Source organism: Crinia signifera, chromosome 4, assembly GCF_055691185.1.
Source record: "Crinia signifera chromosome 4, ASM5569118v1, whole genome shotgun sequence".
NCBI classification, from domain to species: domain Eukaryota; kingdom Metazoa; phylum Chordata; class Amphibia; order Anura; family Myobatrachidae; genus Crinia; species Crinia signifera.
In genome coordinates, this window is record NC_139220.1 from 258515343 (window position 1) to 258533456 (window position 18114).

General features: G+C 42.4%; 1 protein-coding gene across 6 annotated transcripts in view; it reads right to left on the reverse strand.

Moving 5' to 3' along the window:
* DENND4A (DENN domain containing 4A) overlaps positions 1–18114 on the reverse strand; it is a 98966-nt gene that overhangs the window by 12165 nt on the left and 68687 nt on the right. For all 6 annotated transcript variants that reach the window (XM_083184339.1, XM_083184337.1, XM_083184335.1 and 3 more), the window contains 13 exons: positions 9722–9855; positions 7787–7916; positions 7324–7530; positions 7044–7172; positions 6194–6338; positions 5700–5828; positions 5481–5594; positions 4988–5131; positions 3226–4328; positions 2362–2566; positions 2171–2265; positions 1688–1863; positions 577–687 (listed from right to left, as the gene is read on the reverse strand). In XM_083184339.1, the coding sequence (XP_083040465.1) occupies positions 577–687; positions 1688–1863; positions 2171–2265; positions 2362–2566; positions 3226–4328; positions 4988–5131; positions 5481–5594; positions 5700–5828; positions 6194–6338; positions 7044–7172; positions 7324–7530; positions 7787–7916; positions 9722–9855 (2822 nt within the window). The remainder of the gene's footprint in view (positions 1–576; positions 688–1687; positions 1864–2170; positions 2266–2361; positions 2567–3225; positions 4329–4987; positions 5132–5480; positions 5595–5699; positions 5829–6193; positions 6339–7043; positions 7173–7323; positions 7531–7786; positions 7917–9721; positions 9856–18114) is intronic.

Sequence of the window (18114 nt, forward strand, 5' to 3'; positions counted from 1 at the left end):
TAAGGTCAGTCCTCTCCAGTAGACTTTCAAACACACTGTAATCAACGTCTGTGATTTGAACGCCGTACTCATACACGGATCTAAATGTCCTAGCAAAAGCAGGAGAGCCCTAATATAGTCAATAGGAAAAGTTTGCTGTGGGAAGCCTCAGACTGTTCTCTTCATATAAGGAAGCAGAACAGAACACTAAATATGTACTCTGTATGCAGCGATTACGGTATGAGGAACTGAATGAGAGTGTTCCTGGTACTCTGTGTTGCAATACTCTCCCTGGCGGCCAGTGCAAGCGGTCACAGCAGTGCAGACTACCTCTTCTACCTGCTGTTTTGCAATTTAAGTAGCCACTGCTAAGGCACTTTATAGTGATTACTAAAAATAGAAATAAATGGCACAATGGACAACATTATTACATTTATAACAGATATATTGTATGTTGCCTTTTAAATTAAAAACATGCATGTCAATAACTGTTAAGGACACAGCCTGTGCCTACAGGAGAGCGAACTGTAAGTGCTAGTTCTGGTGCAGACACATATCTACAACCACAGCAATAAAAGCCCCAAAATGTGTACTTACCTAGATGGTGCGAGAGAAAAAGCAGGTGTAATAACGGCAGGCTTAGGCCTCTGAGAGGAAACCGTAGGCTGCGGCATGCTTTCTGCAGATGGACTGCCCTTCAGGAAGTATCTGGCAGAGAGATTACAATAATTATAGATTTTAAAAATGTCAAAAGCTGGTCATGCACATAAGGATCTCAGTATTTAGCCACATACGTGACCAGTCTGTGATCTGAGCCATGTTTGCCCACACAGCATTTTTAGCTAGGAGCAGTTAAAATCTGGATCCATTCCAAATATGCTCAGCTGATCGCAAAGGACAATGGAAGCCTAACACATACATTTGTGGTCCGTATAGTTCATATCAGATACATTTGCAGATAATACCACAAGTTCTAAATAAAAGGTACAAAAGTGTGTGCCTCTAAGGGGCAAATTCAATTAGCCATGGTGGCAGCTCTGCCCTGAGCTAGTCAATCACTGCCCCTTACCACAAGCGATAAGCACTTAATGCAGATTTGCCCCCTCTAGAGCAGGCTGCGGCTTTCTGGATGTTGTGAAACTACACAACCCATCATACCCTACCACAGTATTGCTGTTAGGGAATGCTAAAACTGTGGTAGGGCATGCTGGGATGTGTAGTTTCACAACAGTTGTAGAGCCACAGGTTGGGCTGCTCTAGGGCTTACCGTGCGGATTAATTTCATAGCTCTGGAAACTTGTCCCAGGAGCTATAAGTGGGTTTACCACAATTGTAAATAGATAAATGACTGAGGGGTAGATGTATTAAGCAGTGATAAGGAAGGAGAAGTGATAAAGTGTCTGGTACTTAGGAGCTGATTGGCCGGTGATAAAGTACCAGGCACTTCATCACTTCTCCTCCCTTATCAATGCTTCATACATCGTCCCCTGAATAACTTAGGAAGGCTGCTCTCCCAGCCCCAACCAGGAGGCTGCTCTCCTGTGCCGCAAGTTCTGCCACTAACTTCATCTGCCCCTTTAAATAGAAGTAGAAGCTAAAAATATATCAGCTTTCAAAATCCTAGGACACATGAGAAATAAATCCTGGTTAGATTTTGATGCAATTTTGTCAGTTGCATGGGTAATAGAAACACTTTCTTGCTCCTCACCGACCAGGGCGACGTAAATCTCGGATTTCAATATTTAGGAATGGTAGAAAGGGGCTGCCGCAGAACGGGCACGTGGTGTTGAGATTTGAGTCATCTGCTGTCCAGCCTGCCATAATCTCTTCATCGTGTACAAGACAATCGCATGTTAGACATCGGGAGCAGCTGGAAATTAGGACCTGCGGAGGAAGCATATCAATCATGTGTCTAAATTGCGGCATAAACATAAAGCTGTCCAGTATTTGTGGGCTACATGCAAATTCAGTCAGTATATACTCTGCATGCAAAGACCTGAGTAATCAGTTTTGGGAAATAAATATTTTGCCCAGTGCACCAATGTCACATTTTAAAGATCTACAGGTGAGCTAATTATTTAATTTATGATTTTGTGTGGAGAGCTGGAAAACGTGCACTATTGGGGTACTAGAGGAACAGGGTTGGGAACCGCTGCTGTAAAGAAATACTAAAGAAAGAGCAGCCACTCACCTCCATGGCATAGTTCTGGAAGACACTGCTACTGCTGGAATTGCAGGAAGAAAGAAGATCCGATTTGTAGTTTAGAGAGATCCTGGAAGGGGAGCCTATGTATAAAGGGACGACATTGGTCAGGAAGGCTATGAATCGAAATCCTCACCCAGTCAATTTCCCATTCTGGATGGCTGCCTTTTCATGCTCACCGCTGTTGTACAGTTGCTTTGCGGTACCCTCTTGGGAAGTGTTGCTCTCCAGGCTGGTTCTGCTTACTCCCATTGAGTTGTTGCCAGTACAGAGATCATTGTCATGGTGAGTGTTAACACCCTCAAAGTCGTCTTCATTAATAGAGAAGGATTCTGCATCCCCAGCACCTCCTGAAGACAGGCTCGCCCGGTCACAATTCTGATCCTACAGGAAAATCATCATATTAAAGCATTTGTTTCTGTAAGAGTGGCATCGCCTACATACATTGGAGGTAGTCATTTGTGGCCTGCCAATTCATTATGGGCAACTTAACTTAATGAGATGGTTTCCAATGTGTTTAGTTAGACAGTCAAATCGATTGACCCTATATAAATCGACATACGATAGGTTGACAAACACAAAAGGTGGACATGACAATGGTAAACACACAAATGACTATGATTGAGAATAGTGACGTGTCACCTTGCCCGAAGCACTGCAAGTACGTTTTATTTATATAGCACACTTTCTCCAACAGGACTCATTGCATGGGGGGGGTGTCTTTGAAGTTTTAACCCAGCATGACCTAGAACGCCTAACAGATAATAGTAACTGAAATAAATCAAAGATTTGAATCTGCCAAGATATAACTTGTCCTCCTGCTAAATCTCATGTAATATAAATCCTGACTAGGGGGAAATCAACACAAATGATCCTTTCAGCTGCTCTTATTGCCCTTTGTTGTCTGTACTACTCCTGCTTTGTGATCGGACCACACAGTGATCAGGAAAAGCCCAAATTGGCATGATTGCGCCGGACGTGATGATGCCAGGCAAGTTGTTAAAATAAAATTGCACTTCAGTCAAATAATTTAAAGGTCTTACCTTTAATGGGCCATAGTTGGTGATCTTCGAGTACCACTTTGTGGCCTTCTCAGCAACTCCTTTACCAGCGGTGAACATGCTGCTCTTCAATACATCGAGCTTGGGTGTCAGGAGTGCATCAAAGTTAAAGGATGTTGGAGACCTCAAGGTAAGGGCAGATTCTGGGTGGCTTTCTGTTTGTGCACTTCCTACAGAGTCTACGGGAGAGGACCAGAGCCTGCCCCGGCTTCTCTCTCCATGTTTTATGTGGTATGTTTTTGACTTTGGTAACCTATGTACTTGTGGGGGAGTTGAGGGAAGACTGGAGCGCCTAAAGAGCGGTATAGTTTTGGAGGTTTTGTACTGATCAGTAGTGTTTCTCTGCAAGTCCAGGCTCGGAGCTCTACTGGACAGCGGACTGCTAATGTTGTTCATGTACATTTCTATCTCCTCCGCAAGGTCTCTTTTAGCAGATGGTGTCAATAGGCTCATCTCCCCCCCCTCCTCAACAACTTCTTCCTGCTTAGTCTCTGCTGCTAGCATTGAAAGGGGATCCAATCCAACTTTTACATCAGTTTTCTCAACGGACTTGTCCACGAACACTGGTGTTAAAGAGCTCGTGCTCATGGCTCGCTCTCGGGACTTTCCTATTCTGCCATTAGGTTTTACGGGCTTACTTTCAACAGTGTCACTGTCCAAATCTTCAAGATCAAAAATCACCGGTGAGTCGGCTTTGTCTGTGTACCCCTCCTCACCGACTGGAGATTCTTCATCACTCCACTCCTTCACTAGACTTGCATTGTCCTTACGGGGAGAGTGACTTTTGATATCCAAGGTCTTTGGTCGAGTAACACTTTTTTGGAAAGCGCCACTGAGTATTTTTGCATCCGCACCCAGTTTATTGAGAATTGTATCAGCTTTTGCTTCCTGGGCAGTCCCGGTGATCATCAAACCTGAAAGATTTTCTTGGCTGTAGTGTCTACTTCTGGTTTCCCATTCCAAGTGATTTTGCAAACCTGGCTCCATAGCACTTCTGTGCCTCTTCCGCAAACTCCAGCTTTGATAGATCTGAACCTCCCTGTGCTCTTCAAAAGAGGGTGCAAACAGAAGGCCTGCAACACTACCTGAAATCAGCCCAAAGAAAAGGATACGTTTGCATACTGTATGTATCTATTGAGGGTCACAATGTGTTCCATTTACATACATTCAAATATATCTAGAATTGTTGGAACTCAGTGGAAGATGTTGACACTGGATTACGACAGACAGAGACGTTCTGTATCTTATTTGGTGGTGGAGTTTTTAGCATTTACAGGCATCACCATGTGCATAGAACATGCTTATTACTTTACATACTGTACTATTGTTCCATGTATATTCACCCCGCACCTAGATATAACAATAGGGACCCCCAATACAGAGAAGCCTTAATGAGGGCTTGGAGCTTATTCATATATTTGTATAAATATATGTAACCAAGATCTCTGTATTACCATGTAGAAATTAAATCTGGTTACTGGTGTCACTCAGTGTGTTAAACATCTTACCATACCCCTATTACCCCAACCCAATCCAGTAAACAAACTCCAACACCGTAACCCTAAAGGGCAGACTGGATGGACCATATGGTTCTGATCCATCATCAAATTCTGTTTCTGTTATTTATAAAGTCCCAATCCATGCAAACTGTGAATATTGTACATATGAACTAAGTAATGGCTTTGTGGTGTCCATGTTTCTTCATGAGTAATTGTAAGAATGCAATATGGCAATGTCTACTCACCATCCGCAACTGTGTCAGCCAGGCTGCTGTCTGTTTTGAGGTCACTCCGAACTATAGTGGATGTGCTCTTTTCAGTCTGAGAAGTGGGGCTGAGCAACTGTGTGAGGCCATCCCGGCTGCCCTTTGAACTCTCTGACTCAGACACTGAAAAGACCATATTATCAAATGATTAAGATAAGACATTGTGGGCCTGATTTATAGATACATGCATCTGTGGCCGTGTCAACTGCCTCAACAACATATTTATGCTAATACTGCGGCCGATTCTAAGAATACTGAGACACCCACTTGCACATCAGGGCTATTATCTTAAGTCATGCCATTGGTCGCAACATCGAATCGTGCAATAACCATGTGGCAGGTGTAATTTCCCCATCTTAACATGTCATCATACTGCCTCTTTAGATAAAGTCAATGTCACCAATATATCTAACACACACACACTTTTTTTGGCAATTCTGACCTGATTTTGTACATTTTTGTGAGTACATACATGAGCTGGAGTCGCTCCCTCTGGAGTCTTCCTTTTCCTCCTGTATATCATGTACAGCTCCTCTGCGAACTTCTTCTTTGGATAGAGAACTGTAACCTAGATCGGACTGGCCACCTAAAAGAACCAAGTGGTAAATCACAAACCACTTTACATTTCCAGGAAGAACATATCCCATATGTCAGCATCCATTAACAAATAGCAGAAAAACAAACTACACACCAGTACTAGATCGGTCATCAGCTGGGTCTGCGCTGGTCACATCGGTGCTGTATGGTGGAGGTTCCGTCGCATTCATGTCAATGGAGCTGTCTAAACTACCATGGCTGACTGCATCCAGGTCACTGCCATCTTATTGTAAACCATACCGTAGAGACAAGAATTATACACCCAGAACAGTAAACTCTATGGGGACTATATGTATTATATAATGCACAATAAAAAAATGATTAATAATCATAATACTAATAAAAGAACTTATTGATATTTAAGTCACCACTGTATAATGAAAACTCTAATGTAAGTGTCTGAACATGTAGTAGGGAAAACAGATGGTAAGCGCCACTGGTGAAGCGAATGCGTTGCGGAATATGTATGCGCTATATAAAATAACGTAATAAGAAAAATAATTGTGAAAAATGAAACAGTATTACTCACTATGAGACACACACTCATCCACGCTAATGAGCCACTGTAAAGTGATTGTGTGGATTTACCTGAGGGTGTAGCATGTGGTGCTGAGGAATGTGGCTTTTTCAAGGCTCTCTTGAACTGGGCTACTCCATGAAGCACATTCCTCACCTTTATCCACAGAAAATAGCCTCCTCGATTCCCGGAGGGCCACACACTTTCTAGAACAGCCTGTACAGGAAATAAGCAGTTAACATGCAGATTAAATCATAAATTCACCTAAACTGTAGAATTTGGGCAGGAATCCAATAAATAAAAAAAAAAGATCCCCAAATCAGTGGTCAACTAATGCCTATGACATACCCAAGCAGGAGGTCTTCTGTACTGTCTATGTCTTCTCAAATGACTTATGAAAAGGGCTTTGATAACATTGCTAAGCTTCAGGATACCCCTTCCTAGCACTGCACCCTCGTCCCCCATACAAGCATTAAATAAACAAGAAGACTCGTGGGAAGGGGTAACAGTTATTTATTTTTTAGGTTTTGCCTATTTTCCATAACATCCCTTAATAACTAAAAATTTAATTTGAAAGAAATTTAGCTTGACAGTCAAAGGTAATGTATACATAGAAACACAAATATTGATGGCCGATAAAAACCACTTTGCCCATCTAGTAGGCCTATGTACAGGATTACATTTTTGTAGGAACCCAATTAACCTACCTATATATTTTTGGGATTGTGGGAGAAAACCTGAGCACCCCAAGGAAACCCACAAAAGGCACAGGTAGACTGTCCAAACACCACACAGATAGAGTTGTATAAAATCATAACGTAACATATTTAAGTAGAAGAGCATCAGGTTGTTAATAAAAGATTAACCGTTAATTTCACGGTTTGGGGTGTAGACATAATTGCCGGGTACAATTACTATTACCTTGTTATAGTACCCATAGGTGATGGCATTGGGTTGTACTCCAGCTTTCTTCATTTCAAATAAGACTTTGACTGCAAGAACAGGCTGCCCATACTGGCCACACAGCTGCATAAGAACACGGTAACAGACCTGGTAGATAACGGAATATTCAGTCACAGTGGTCTAGCTCATATGACAATACTTAAAAATGCGTGCATGTATAACAATATAAAATATATGGTGAAAACAGACCGATTTCCTCTGAATGAGCCCTACTGATCACCAAATTCATCAGGATTACCTCATCGGGAGAGTCGATCTTCTTGAAATGCATTTTCCGCAACACATCATACGCAGTGCGCAGAGCCCTGACTTTAGAATGGCAGACTTTCACATAGGCAGGTAGGCAGATAAACCATAGACCGTAGCAGTGCCTCAGCAGACATCTGGACCACATTTGGGGGATGGACGAATACTGCTTGGCTATTTTATGAGCAGACCTGATCTCCTGCAGAAGGTCGAGACGGCAGATTTATCATCTTCTTCAAACAAGACCACCCAAAATGTAAGTTTTATTTTTTGTGCATTAAAATTAGATTACTTGCTACAAATCAAAACAAACTGGGCTAACAGCATGCTAGACACAATGTAAAATGCTGCACGTGATAAAGTCTTCATTGGTGTGATGTACTTTATCCCTCTGGAGAGACTTACAAATCATTAGTAGGTTATGAACTTGAAGAACAAAAGCACCCAGCACATACCTGTTTTGTTCTCCTAAACATTGGAGAAGGACTGTTTGAAGCTGTGATTTTGGCAGAACGTTTGTGGATTTTCAAGAGCCCATCCGGAGTATCAAAAAGATCCAAAGTTAGAACAGGAAAGCCATTGTAACTAAGAGAAAAAAAATAAACTTACAGTAGGTCACCTTTAAGGCATGTTTTGCTAAAAAAAAAAAAGGCTTTCATTTATGAGGCAGGGAGTTTGCTGTTCCCTAAACTCTCTGTAATGAGATCTATGTCTTTCATCAATTGTGATCTAACTAGGGATCTGTGCAAATACTATGCATGCATCACATCCGGTTATCAGCCAAACATGGCTGCCTTACCTAGTACACTTGTGAATGGGATGAAATATACATGGACCTGTCTGCGATGTTAGAATAATGTTACTACCTCATTTTGTGTAATCTACACTAGGGGCGGCTTATTCCCAGCAGGGTAATCCTACACATTGCTACCAAGACGGCTGCCTCTTCTGGTACCTTTAATGGGTGGAATATATGGCGCTGCAAAACACTTGTGGTGCCCTATAAATAAAATTATAATAATAAATATAATCCCTGGAATTTTTTTACCCAAAATGACTGCCCTCTGTGATTTTTTTTTCCTCTGAGGCTTACAAGATGCTGTTATACAAAATCCTTCATATGTTTTTTATAGTTTGTCTGTAAAGCAACAGTTTCTTGCTGGAGAAAAGCACTATATAAATAAAACTATTACTATCCTAGTTTGCACATTGCAATAAACAGATCTAAACACCTAATATTTTGACCATCTACAAAGACTAGGCTGTTTTAGCAGGGCGCAGCTCCATGCCTGATTTTTAAAGGGAAAAGTGCACCATGCCCCTCTAGCAGTGTCCTCTTAGAACAGCTTGCTGTACGACCCCACTAGTGCGTTTGGGGGAAACCCAGCAATGCCCCCAACAGTGATGTTGACGGGCCCGGCCCGGATCACTATATCCCTGTGGTAGATTACATAATGAAGAAGTATATATTCCAAATTCACCGCCCAATTATGACTTTCAGCCAGACAAGCTAAACTTACACCCACTACCCAACAGTCATTTTACATTAGTTCTAGTCCTGAACAGGTGTTGGAGACTTCTAGCATTTGCTGCTATGCATTTAGTAAATCAACTACCATTTAACTCTTTGCACTCATTTATCGCCTCTCCTAACCCAACCCGATTCCGCTCCCTATTCTCTCAAGTCATGTGCTCAGTCCGCACTGTTCCAAAAAAAACATCTCTACCCTGAGGATCACAGCAGATCTCTACAGATGCACTATAGTAGGTAATTTCTTAAGATGCATACCCACTGGACATTGTATGGACTGAAAGACAATGATGACCAATTTCCCTTGAACTTCCCAAGTATCCCTGATGAAATTTGTGATGCATACACACTGAACGAGTTGACGAAAGATGAACAATCTAGCTAGTCTGGATAGCTTTCAAAAAAAGCCTATAAATTGAGAGGCCTGCGTAGTTGAACAATCTTGATGAACGACCGGTGGGTATCATTCATAGCATACACACTGAAAGATATTTTGACCAATATCGTTCAGAAGGGCCAAAAGGAAAATTGGTCATCATTGTCTTTCAGTGAATACTGAAAGCCAATGTTATTGGTCAAGAAAATTATAACGTTGGCTATACAAGACATGTCTGATCTACTATTATCAACCAGCTCTTCTCATCAGAATAATCAGCCCTTTACTCCAACGTCAGACCTCACTGATTACACTGATGGGTTTTTAAATTCCGGTTAATAAACGTAATAAAAATAATCCCATGCATAAATACAATCTAAAAAGAGGATTGAGTTAGCAAATTACATATATCTATACTTCACAGAAATGCTACGAATATTAAGTATTAAAGCAATGACAGATCCCATTGAATTTGCTACTCACCTGTATTTCTTTGGGTGCTCCTCCCCATTCGGTAAGTGAGGTATTTCAGGAGGTGTAATAAACACTGTGTGCTCACTCTTGTGGGACTCATCCAGCTCAATGAGGCGTATCTCTCCTGACTTATCCACATCGACCTGAAGACAAAACCAGTATAAAAAAAAATCTATGAAGTTAGAACACAAGCCACATTCCCTGCCACAATCTGATAACATGCAACCTTATGGGATCTGATGAAGCCTGCATGTCTAGTTGCTTGACCTGAGCAAAAGGTTCTCTGCTGGTGTGCATGGGTCAATGTTTATGGTCTGATATCATTGCCATTCCTGCAGTGACGAGCTTCATTAGGATCATCTGGTCTTTTCTGGCTCTCAATATTATGCACAGAACCAATGTAATAGCATAGAGATGCCCAAAGGTGTATTGTGGCAGCTTCTATTGTAAGACTAAGGGCCAGATTCACTAAGCTTCAAAAAGGATAAAATTGAGAGTGATATACGACCAGCCAATCCGCTCCTACCTGTCATTTTTCAAACCTAGACTGTAACATGACAGGTGGGAGCTGATTGGCTGGCTGTTTATAACTCTCCACTTTATAATTTTTTGAAGCTTAGTGCATCTGGCCCTAAAGTAAATTTACTACAGTGTAAGTTTTTAGAAAAAAGAGATGTTGCATCTGTGGTAAATTTTCTAAAGCTTCTAAAAATGAAAACGAAAAGAGGTGATGTTGTCCATAGCAACCAATAAGAGGTCTATACAATTCTCTATTGCATCCCAGAAAATTATAGGATTTGATTGGTTGCTATGGCCCACATCATCTCTTAATTTTTAGAAGCTTTAGTAAAGTTGCTATAGGCAACATCTCAAAAGTCAAAAACTCACACTTTAGTAAATTTACCCCCATCTGTGCTCACTTAGTAATGTCTGGATACATACTGTAGGCCAGGGGTGTCCAAACTTTTTGCGACGAGGGCCAGATTTGGTGAAGTGTAAATGTGTGGGGGCCGACCATTCAGCCTGACATTCTTTGAATCATTAATCACATCAGAATGGTCCCCCACTCTGCCCCTATTCACTCCATATCCCCCCAGCCTGCCCCTCCTTCACTGCATGTCCCCCATTCACTGTATGTTCCCCACTCTGCACCCATTCACTCTGTCCCACAGCATGCCCCCGTTCTCTTAATGTCCATCAGTGCCACCATTCATTGTATGTCCCCAAGCCTGACCCTCCTTCAATGTATGACTCCCATTCACTATGTACTCCACTCTGCCCCATTCACTGTATGTCCCCCAGTCTGCCTCCTCCCTTCTCTGTAGGTTTCCCAGCCCCTTGTGTGAGTCAGAGGAAGAAGAGGCAAAGCAGGCACTGCAAGGACAGGAGATGCTTGGGCTCCCGCTGCTGCCCTCCTCCACTCTGCATGTTATGGGAGCAAGCTTCCCCCTTCCCTAAACACTGCTGTCACTGTGATTGTGAAGTAGGGTGATATACGATTGCAGCAGCAGGGGTAGGACGCCAGACACATCTGACTGTGGCGGCCGGCACCTCCTCACTGCAGCAGACAGCAAGGTAAAGGCGCGCTCGCTGGGGCCCCACCTTTAGTGTCCTGTGCTTCCCACATCTGATGCTCTGCCCGCTTCCAGCTGGAGGGCCACTTGAAATGACAGCACGGGCCGCAATTGGCCCCCGGGCCTGACTTTGGGCATGCCTGCTGTAGGCAGTACATTCATCCAGCACATCTTTTGAATAACAGGAGATCTGGTACATTTATACACAATATGGTGGCAGGAAACAGAACAAGCCAAGTCCAAGTAAGAAACATACGGTTATAGTACATGGGAGCTCACTTTATGAACCCAAAACACCATGGAAGAGGAAACCTACATGAGTAATGGATGTTGATGAAAAAGTCTGGTAGAACAATAAAATCATCATGTGGTAAGAGAAGGCACAAACAAATTATGAGGAACTCTTAGCGCTATTTATAGGAAATATATGTACTGCTGCATCCTTTGTAAAAACCCAGCAAATTATGTTATGTGCAAAAAAAAGCCCCCAAAAACCCGAACGTCTAATTTTCTGGACCAGGCTGCAAGGGAATGCACAGTAAGGAACACATTTTCTATGCTCCAAATACATGGACTTATTTGGTTTATCAGCTAAATACCCATGTTTCCTCTGTAGCCCACAATCTTCGATTTATTTAATAAATTTTTTTTTTAAAGAAGATAAAATTAATTTACAATTTCATATTACAATGTATTCCTGCAATGCCTTGCCATATCCCACTATGGAAATCAAAAAAGATAAAGAAACTATGACGAATGGTCAAAATAAAATATAAGACAAATCCAGATGCTGCACCCTGCCCGTTTTTAAAACCTCAAAATGCACCCTGCTCTTTTTGTGTGTGGCACTGTGCACCCTTACACTGCCCCCCACCGTGCTTACATGCCACTGAGAACTTTCGGTGTGCCATCATGTGTAATGGGTATTACAGTGTGTATCATAATGTGTTATTGTGATTACACAATATGTAATGGGCATATATATATATATATATAGCTCCAACTCTGCCGGCACTCCACAGGAGACAATCAGCTGCCCCTGGTGCCCGAAAAAGATACAATAGATGTCCAAACCCCCACAGGGGAATAAACTGCACTCAGGAGATGGTATAACTTGATCAACAAAACAAGGTGTATTGGGGACGTTTCGGGGGACAAACCCCATCCTCAGCCCAATCCTACGTAGGATGAGACGAAACACGTTGGGACTTTCTACAAGCGTTTTTACCTTGACAATCTTTTGAAGAAAAATAAACAGTTATTGGAAACACATCTCCTGCTTACTTCACTGGATGTGGAACGTGCAAGAGTGCATTTGGACTTTGGTTTAGGCGCCATACCACTATTGGGTAAAAATATTGGGCTTTGTTGGTTCCCTATCCCTCAGGGAACTTAGTGGTGGGCAGCCGAGCATCTAATTGCAACACATTGTATACATATTTTTTGAAAGAGGCTATAGCGCGCATTGGAATATTGGGGATACATATATATATATATATATATATATATATATATATATATATATATGCATATAGCCGGCACTATTCAAACAAGCCAGAACTTGGACCCGGTGCTCACCAATCCCCAGGTAGCCAGGACAAGGGAACTTATACAATACCAACTGCAGGTGTCACTCAGGTCAATAATAGAAGTACAGAGACGGCGTTTGTTATCAACGTTTCATTTTCAAAACGAAAATTTCATCAGGATACAAAGTATTTGAATCCTGATGAAATTTTCGTTTTGAAAATGAAACGTTGATAACAAACGCCGTCTCTGTACTTCTATTATTGACTTGAGTGACACCTGTAGTTGGTATTATATATATATATTTTTTTGTTTGTTTGTTTGTTTGTTTTTGTTTCTAATGTGAATTTCTAATCTAAAATGTGCCCTCCCAATTGACAAAAGTGCCCTGTCTTGTGGTCAGCACCCTGCCCTAAAATAATCCTAGAGTGAACATTAATCATATTATTATTATCGGTACACGTCACTTTTGTCCGAATAAAGACTTAAAGGGGGTACTTTCAGTTCAGCAGAAAAGTTTCTGTGAAAATATGGTGACCAGAGATTTTTTTTGGGGCCCGGTTGTGCTATAGGGCAACCAAGTCCCGTCCCTTCCCCCCCCCTCAATTTAATGCAGAAGATTTAAGGCTGACAAGGGTATTGAGACTGATATTGGTCAAGTAAATTTCAGGCGTGATGTGATCTGATGGGTGGGGAAGAAAACGGTACTGAGAAACTGTAAATCCACAAGCGCAGCTGATAATGGATCCAAAATCCATATAAAACAGGTATAGAGAAGCAAAGGACCCCATTTAAAGCCATGTGGTTCTTTTGGGCAGTTTCCTTAGTATGCTACATGTGATCACCTTGCCACAATGATAAGTATGAACCATACCTCTTAAAAAGCACTACAAGCATTAACCATACAATTTGCCAACTGAAATGTATTCCTTTAATGTATTCATTTTCCAAGGCAGCCACCCAAGACGCAAAGCTCTTTTCTGGCATATAATTCTCTTGGCCACTGATGAAGTCCTTTCAGCAGCAGAGGAAAATAACGGTGATACTGCATAGGATACTAATATTGTGGCTGAAGTCATGTCATGCAAGGGAAGATGGATACATTCACTCAGCTGTCCTGTACAACTAATAAGGAAAGATCGGCTTTTTTATTCAATATACTGCAACATATTTTTGAAGTTCTAAACTTCTATATTATACATTTCTATATCCCTTGTTGTAATACAGCCATTTCAGCTATGCATTATATAATCTGCATTAATTCCTGTTGAATGGACAGAAGGTGACCCAGTTTCCTGGCAATACAACACAACGGCTTAATCTTACTTAGGCAGCAGTGTCTGGGAACGGTACACCTCTCTAAGATCTGCAGATTGTGCTCATAGACTGAATGTTATTTAATGTTATACAGATTTATTAAATGCTTTATAAAAACAAAAACAAAAAAAAAATTAATCAAGTACTCTTGGGGCAGTACGGATGGTGTAATGGTTAGCATTACTGCCTCACAACACTGAGGTCATGGGTTTGATTCCCACCATGGTCCTAACCGTGCAGAGTTTGTATATTCTCCCCGTACTTGCGTGGGTTTCCTCGGGTACTTCGGTTTCCTCCCACAATCCAAAAATATACTGGTAGGTTAATTGGCTCCCAACAAATTAACCCTAGAATGTCTGTGTGTGCATGTACATGTGGTAGGGAAAATAGATTGTAAGCTCCACTGGGGCAGGGACTGATGTGAATGTTCAAATATTCTCTGTAAAGCGCTGCGGAATATGTGTGCGCTATATAAGAAACTGTTAATAAATACTCTTCAGTATGCAGATAGTGTTCACTCTAGTAACAGGGTGATCATTAGTGAGCTTCATTTATACTTTGATGGCTTAAGTTTAGACATGATCAGAATCAGCTTTATTTGGCCAGGTCTACTTGCATATACTAGGATTTAGATTTGGATTGCTGTGCAACAGCCAATTAGGTAACAAGTACAGTATGTATATCTATCTATATCTATCTTTTTTTTTTTTTTTTTATTATTTGTTTATTGGTTTTTGAAAAAGTGAAATGAACAACATTTGGTAATGTGGACAGCAAATCAGAAAATACAGTGCCGATGTAATTGGAGTGGGTCCTTAAACCTTATACAATAACAAATCAGCAAAACCCGTAAAATCTTGTCCCTAAACAGGTCTCACATCTGATATATATAACACTTAAACTACACAAAAGACAAACACAAGGGAGGAGGGGGTGGGAGGAGAGTGGGGGGAAGGAATATAGGGAGGGAGTACGGTTGGGGCTTCTGCGAATTTGAAAGCCTGCTATTTAATTGTTGTCTGAAAACAATCGTGAAGACTTAAACTCCAACCACGGATACCACGTAGCTGTAAACTCCTGAGTCCGCTCAGGCGGCACCCTCAGGTCCTCCATTGACATATACATGTCTATACGAGCAAACCATTCTTTTATCGTGGGGGGGGAGGTGGTTCGCCAGCGTACTGGTATGACCGCTTTGGCGGCACTATTAAGAAATTTCAGTAAGGATTTTTTATAGGTCTGAATTGATCCGGGGTACATATTAAGTAGCCAGAACGAGGGAGTAGTAGGAATATCGTTACCAACTATGGACTTAGCAATGGACAGTACTTGATCCCAGAAGGGGCGGAGTAGTTTGCATTCCCACCATATGTGTAGAGGGGAGCCTATCTCTTCATTACATCTCCAACATGTGTCCGGTACTCCGGGGATCATCTTTGCTATTGTAAGTGGGCATCTATACCAGCGTGAGAGCACTTTAAACTGAGTTTCGATCACTGAATAGCTGGTGGAGCTGGCAAATGTAGCCTGGAATATTTTTGTCCAGGTCTCTTCTGTTAAGTCAATGGGGAGGTCTCTACCCCAGGCAGAGGCATATTTAGGTAGGGCAGTATATTTGTGCTCAATTAGAAGACCATAGCCTCTTGAGAGGAAATGCGCCGGGCGAGATGTTGAGAGGCACATATACTCAAAAGGGGTCAGAGCTCTGTTGGCAGCCGTGCGCACCTCCTTACCCTGTGCATAATGTTTTAATTGCAAATATCTCCAAATCTCGGATGAGGGTAACCCCCATTTGTCTTGTATAGCAGGGAAAGGCATCACTCCTCCCCCCTCCATCAGCTGGCCCACCCTCTTAATCCTGTGGTTTTTCCATGTATCAAATGCGTGGCTGGCAACTCCTGGGGGGAACTCAGGATTATCGAACAATGGAGTAAGCGGGGAGAGCTGGGAAGATACGCAGGACAGTTTCCTTAGTTTATTCCAACAGGTCACGGTGGGGCCTATTGTAGGGTGTGATATGACCCGGACCTTAGGTTGCCAAGGGTAGTGTTCAATAGGTGTGGGTAGGGATTCATTTTCCAGGTGAACCCATTGCTTAATGTCAGTTGCTCGCGACCACTCCAACACCCTACCTAATATAATAGCGTCATAATAAACTGAGAAGTTTGGTAGTTGAAGTCCACCCATGTGTTTCCTTCTAAAGAGTATTGCGTGTTGGAATCGCGGTCTCTTATTACCCCATACAAAGGATCTGACCGCATTATGTAGGTCACGGAACCATGTTTTTGGGACCTGGATAGGTAATGTTTGTAGAAGGTATAGGACCCTGGGGAGTACATTCATTTTGATTACGCTAATTCTACCTAGCCATGAGAGGCGTTTATTCCCCCAGCTTCTAAGTTCAGTACGGATTGTGAGTAGTAGGCGTTTAAAGTTTTCAAAGAGAAGGGATAGATCGGAGAACAACGTGATGCCAAGGTATTTGAGGCTAGTAGGTTGCCAAGCAAATGGAAAGGACTGTTTGAGGCCCTCCAGGCAGTGGAGTGGAGTGGATACGTTCAAGGCTACGGATTTAGACATGTTTATCTTAAAGTTTGAGAGAAAGCTAAATTTCTGAAATTCCACCATGAGGTTGGGTATGGAAATGGTAGGGTTAGACAGTACAGCCAATAAATCGTCCGCAAACAGAGCAAGCTTATAGTCAGCATCCCTCACTTTTAGGCCAGTGATGTTTGGGTTTAATCTAATAGAACAGGCCAGGGCTTCCATACACAATATGAATATAAGGGGAGAGAGGGGGCAGCCCTGTCGAGTTCCATTGCTGATCTGAACTGGTTCTGAGAGAGCCCCATTAATTCTGATCCGGGCCGTGGGAAATCTATAAAGTGCCAGGATGCGTTGTAAGCAAACAGGGCCTAAGCCTATATGTCGTAATACCCCTTCCATGAACATCCAACTAACCCTATCGAATGCCTTCTCGGCATCTGTGGACAGCATAACCACAGGGACATTCTTTGAAGAGGCTAGATGTATCAGATCAATGACCTTTGTTGTGTTGTCACGAGCCTCCCTCCCGGGTACGAATCCTACCTGGTCCGAATGTATTAGGGTAGGTAGCAGTAACTTAAGTCTGTTGGCTATTATTTTTGCGTACAGCTTAATGTCCACGTTTAAGAGGGAAATTGGGCGATAGCTTGCGCATTGGGTCGGATCTTTATTCTCTTTGGGTATGACAGTTATATGGGCTTCTAGGGATTGAGGCGTAAATCCCCGTTCTGCTGTCACTCCATTAAAGGCTGTAAGCATCTTGGGTAGGAGTGTGTCACTAAACATTTTGTAGTATGAGGCAGTAAAGCCGTCAGGGCCCGGGCTTTTCCCGGACGGGGTGCTCTTTAATGCTGCCTCTAGCTCTGGGAGGGAGAAGGGAGACTCCAGTTGGGTGCCATCCTCCTCCGACAACCGAGGAAGACCAGCATTGCAGAGGTATTGCTCTACAAGGTCATGTGAGGAGGGGAGCGTCCCGGTGTTGTGTAGGTTATATAGCTTGGTGTAGTAGGAGTGAAACGCTCCAGCTATGTCTCGTGTAAGAGTATGTCGCATCCCCTTTGAGTCCCTCACTGTATCAATATATAATGTGGCTCTCTGAGACCTCAGTGCTCTTGCTAAAAGTCTGCCTGGCTTATTGCCCCACTGGTAGAAGCGATTTCTACATAGTTTATAGTCTTTCTTAACGTCTTCAAAAAGCAGAGCGTTAAGAGACGTCCTCACTTCGGTAAGTTCTGATAGGATTTGGGGAGAGGGGGTTGTCTTGTGCGTTGTCTCCAGAGCTCGCAGCCGCTGGAGCAATGCCAATTTTTTGCCTTGCTTCTCCCGTTTCAGCATTGTACCCAACTGGATAAGTTTGCCACGGATCACGCATTTGTGTGCTTCCCATACCGTAATGTCAGATATCTCTGGTGTCTCATTAATAGAGAAGTATTCAGT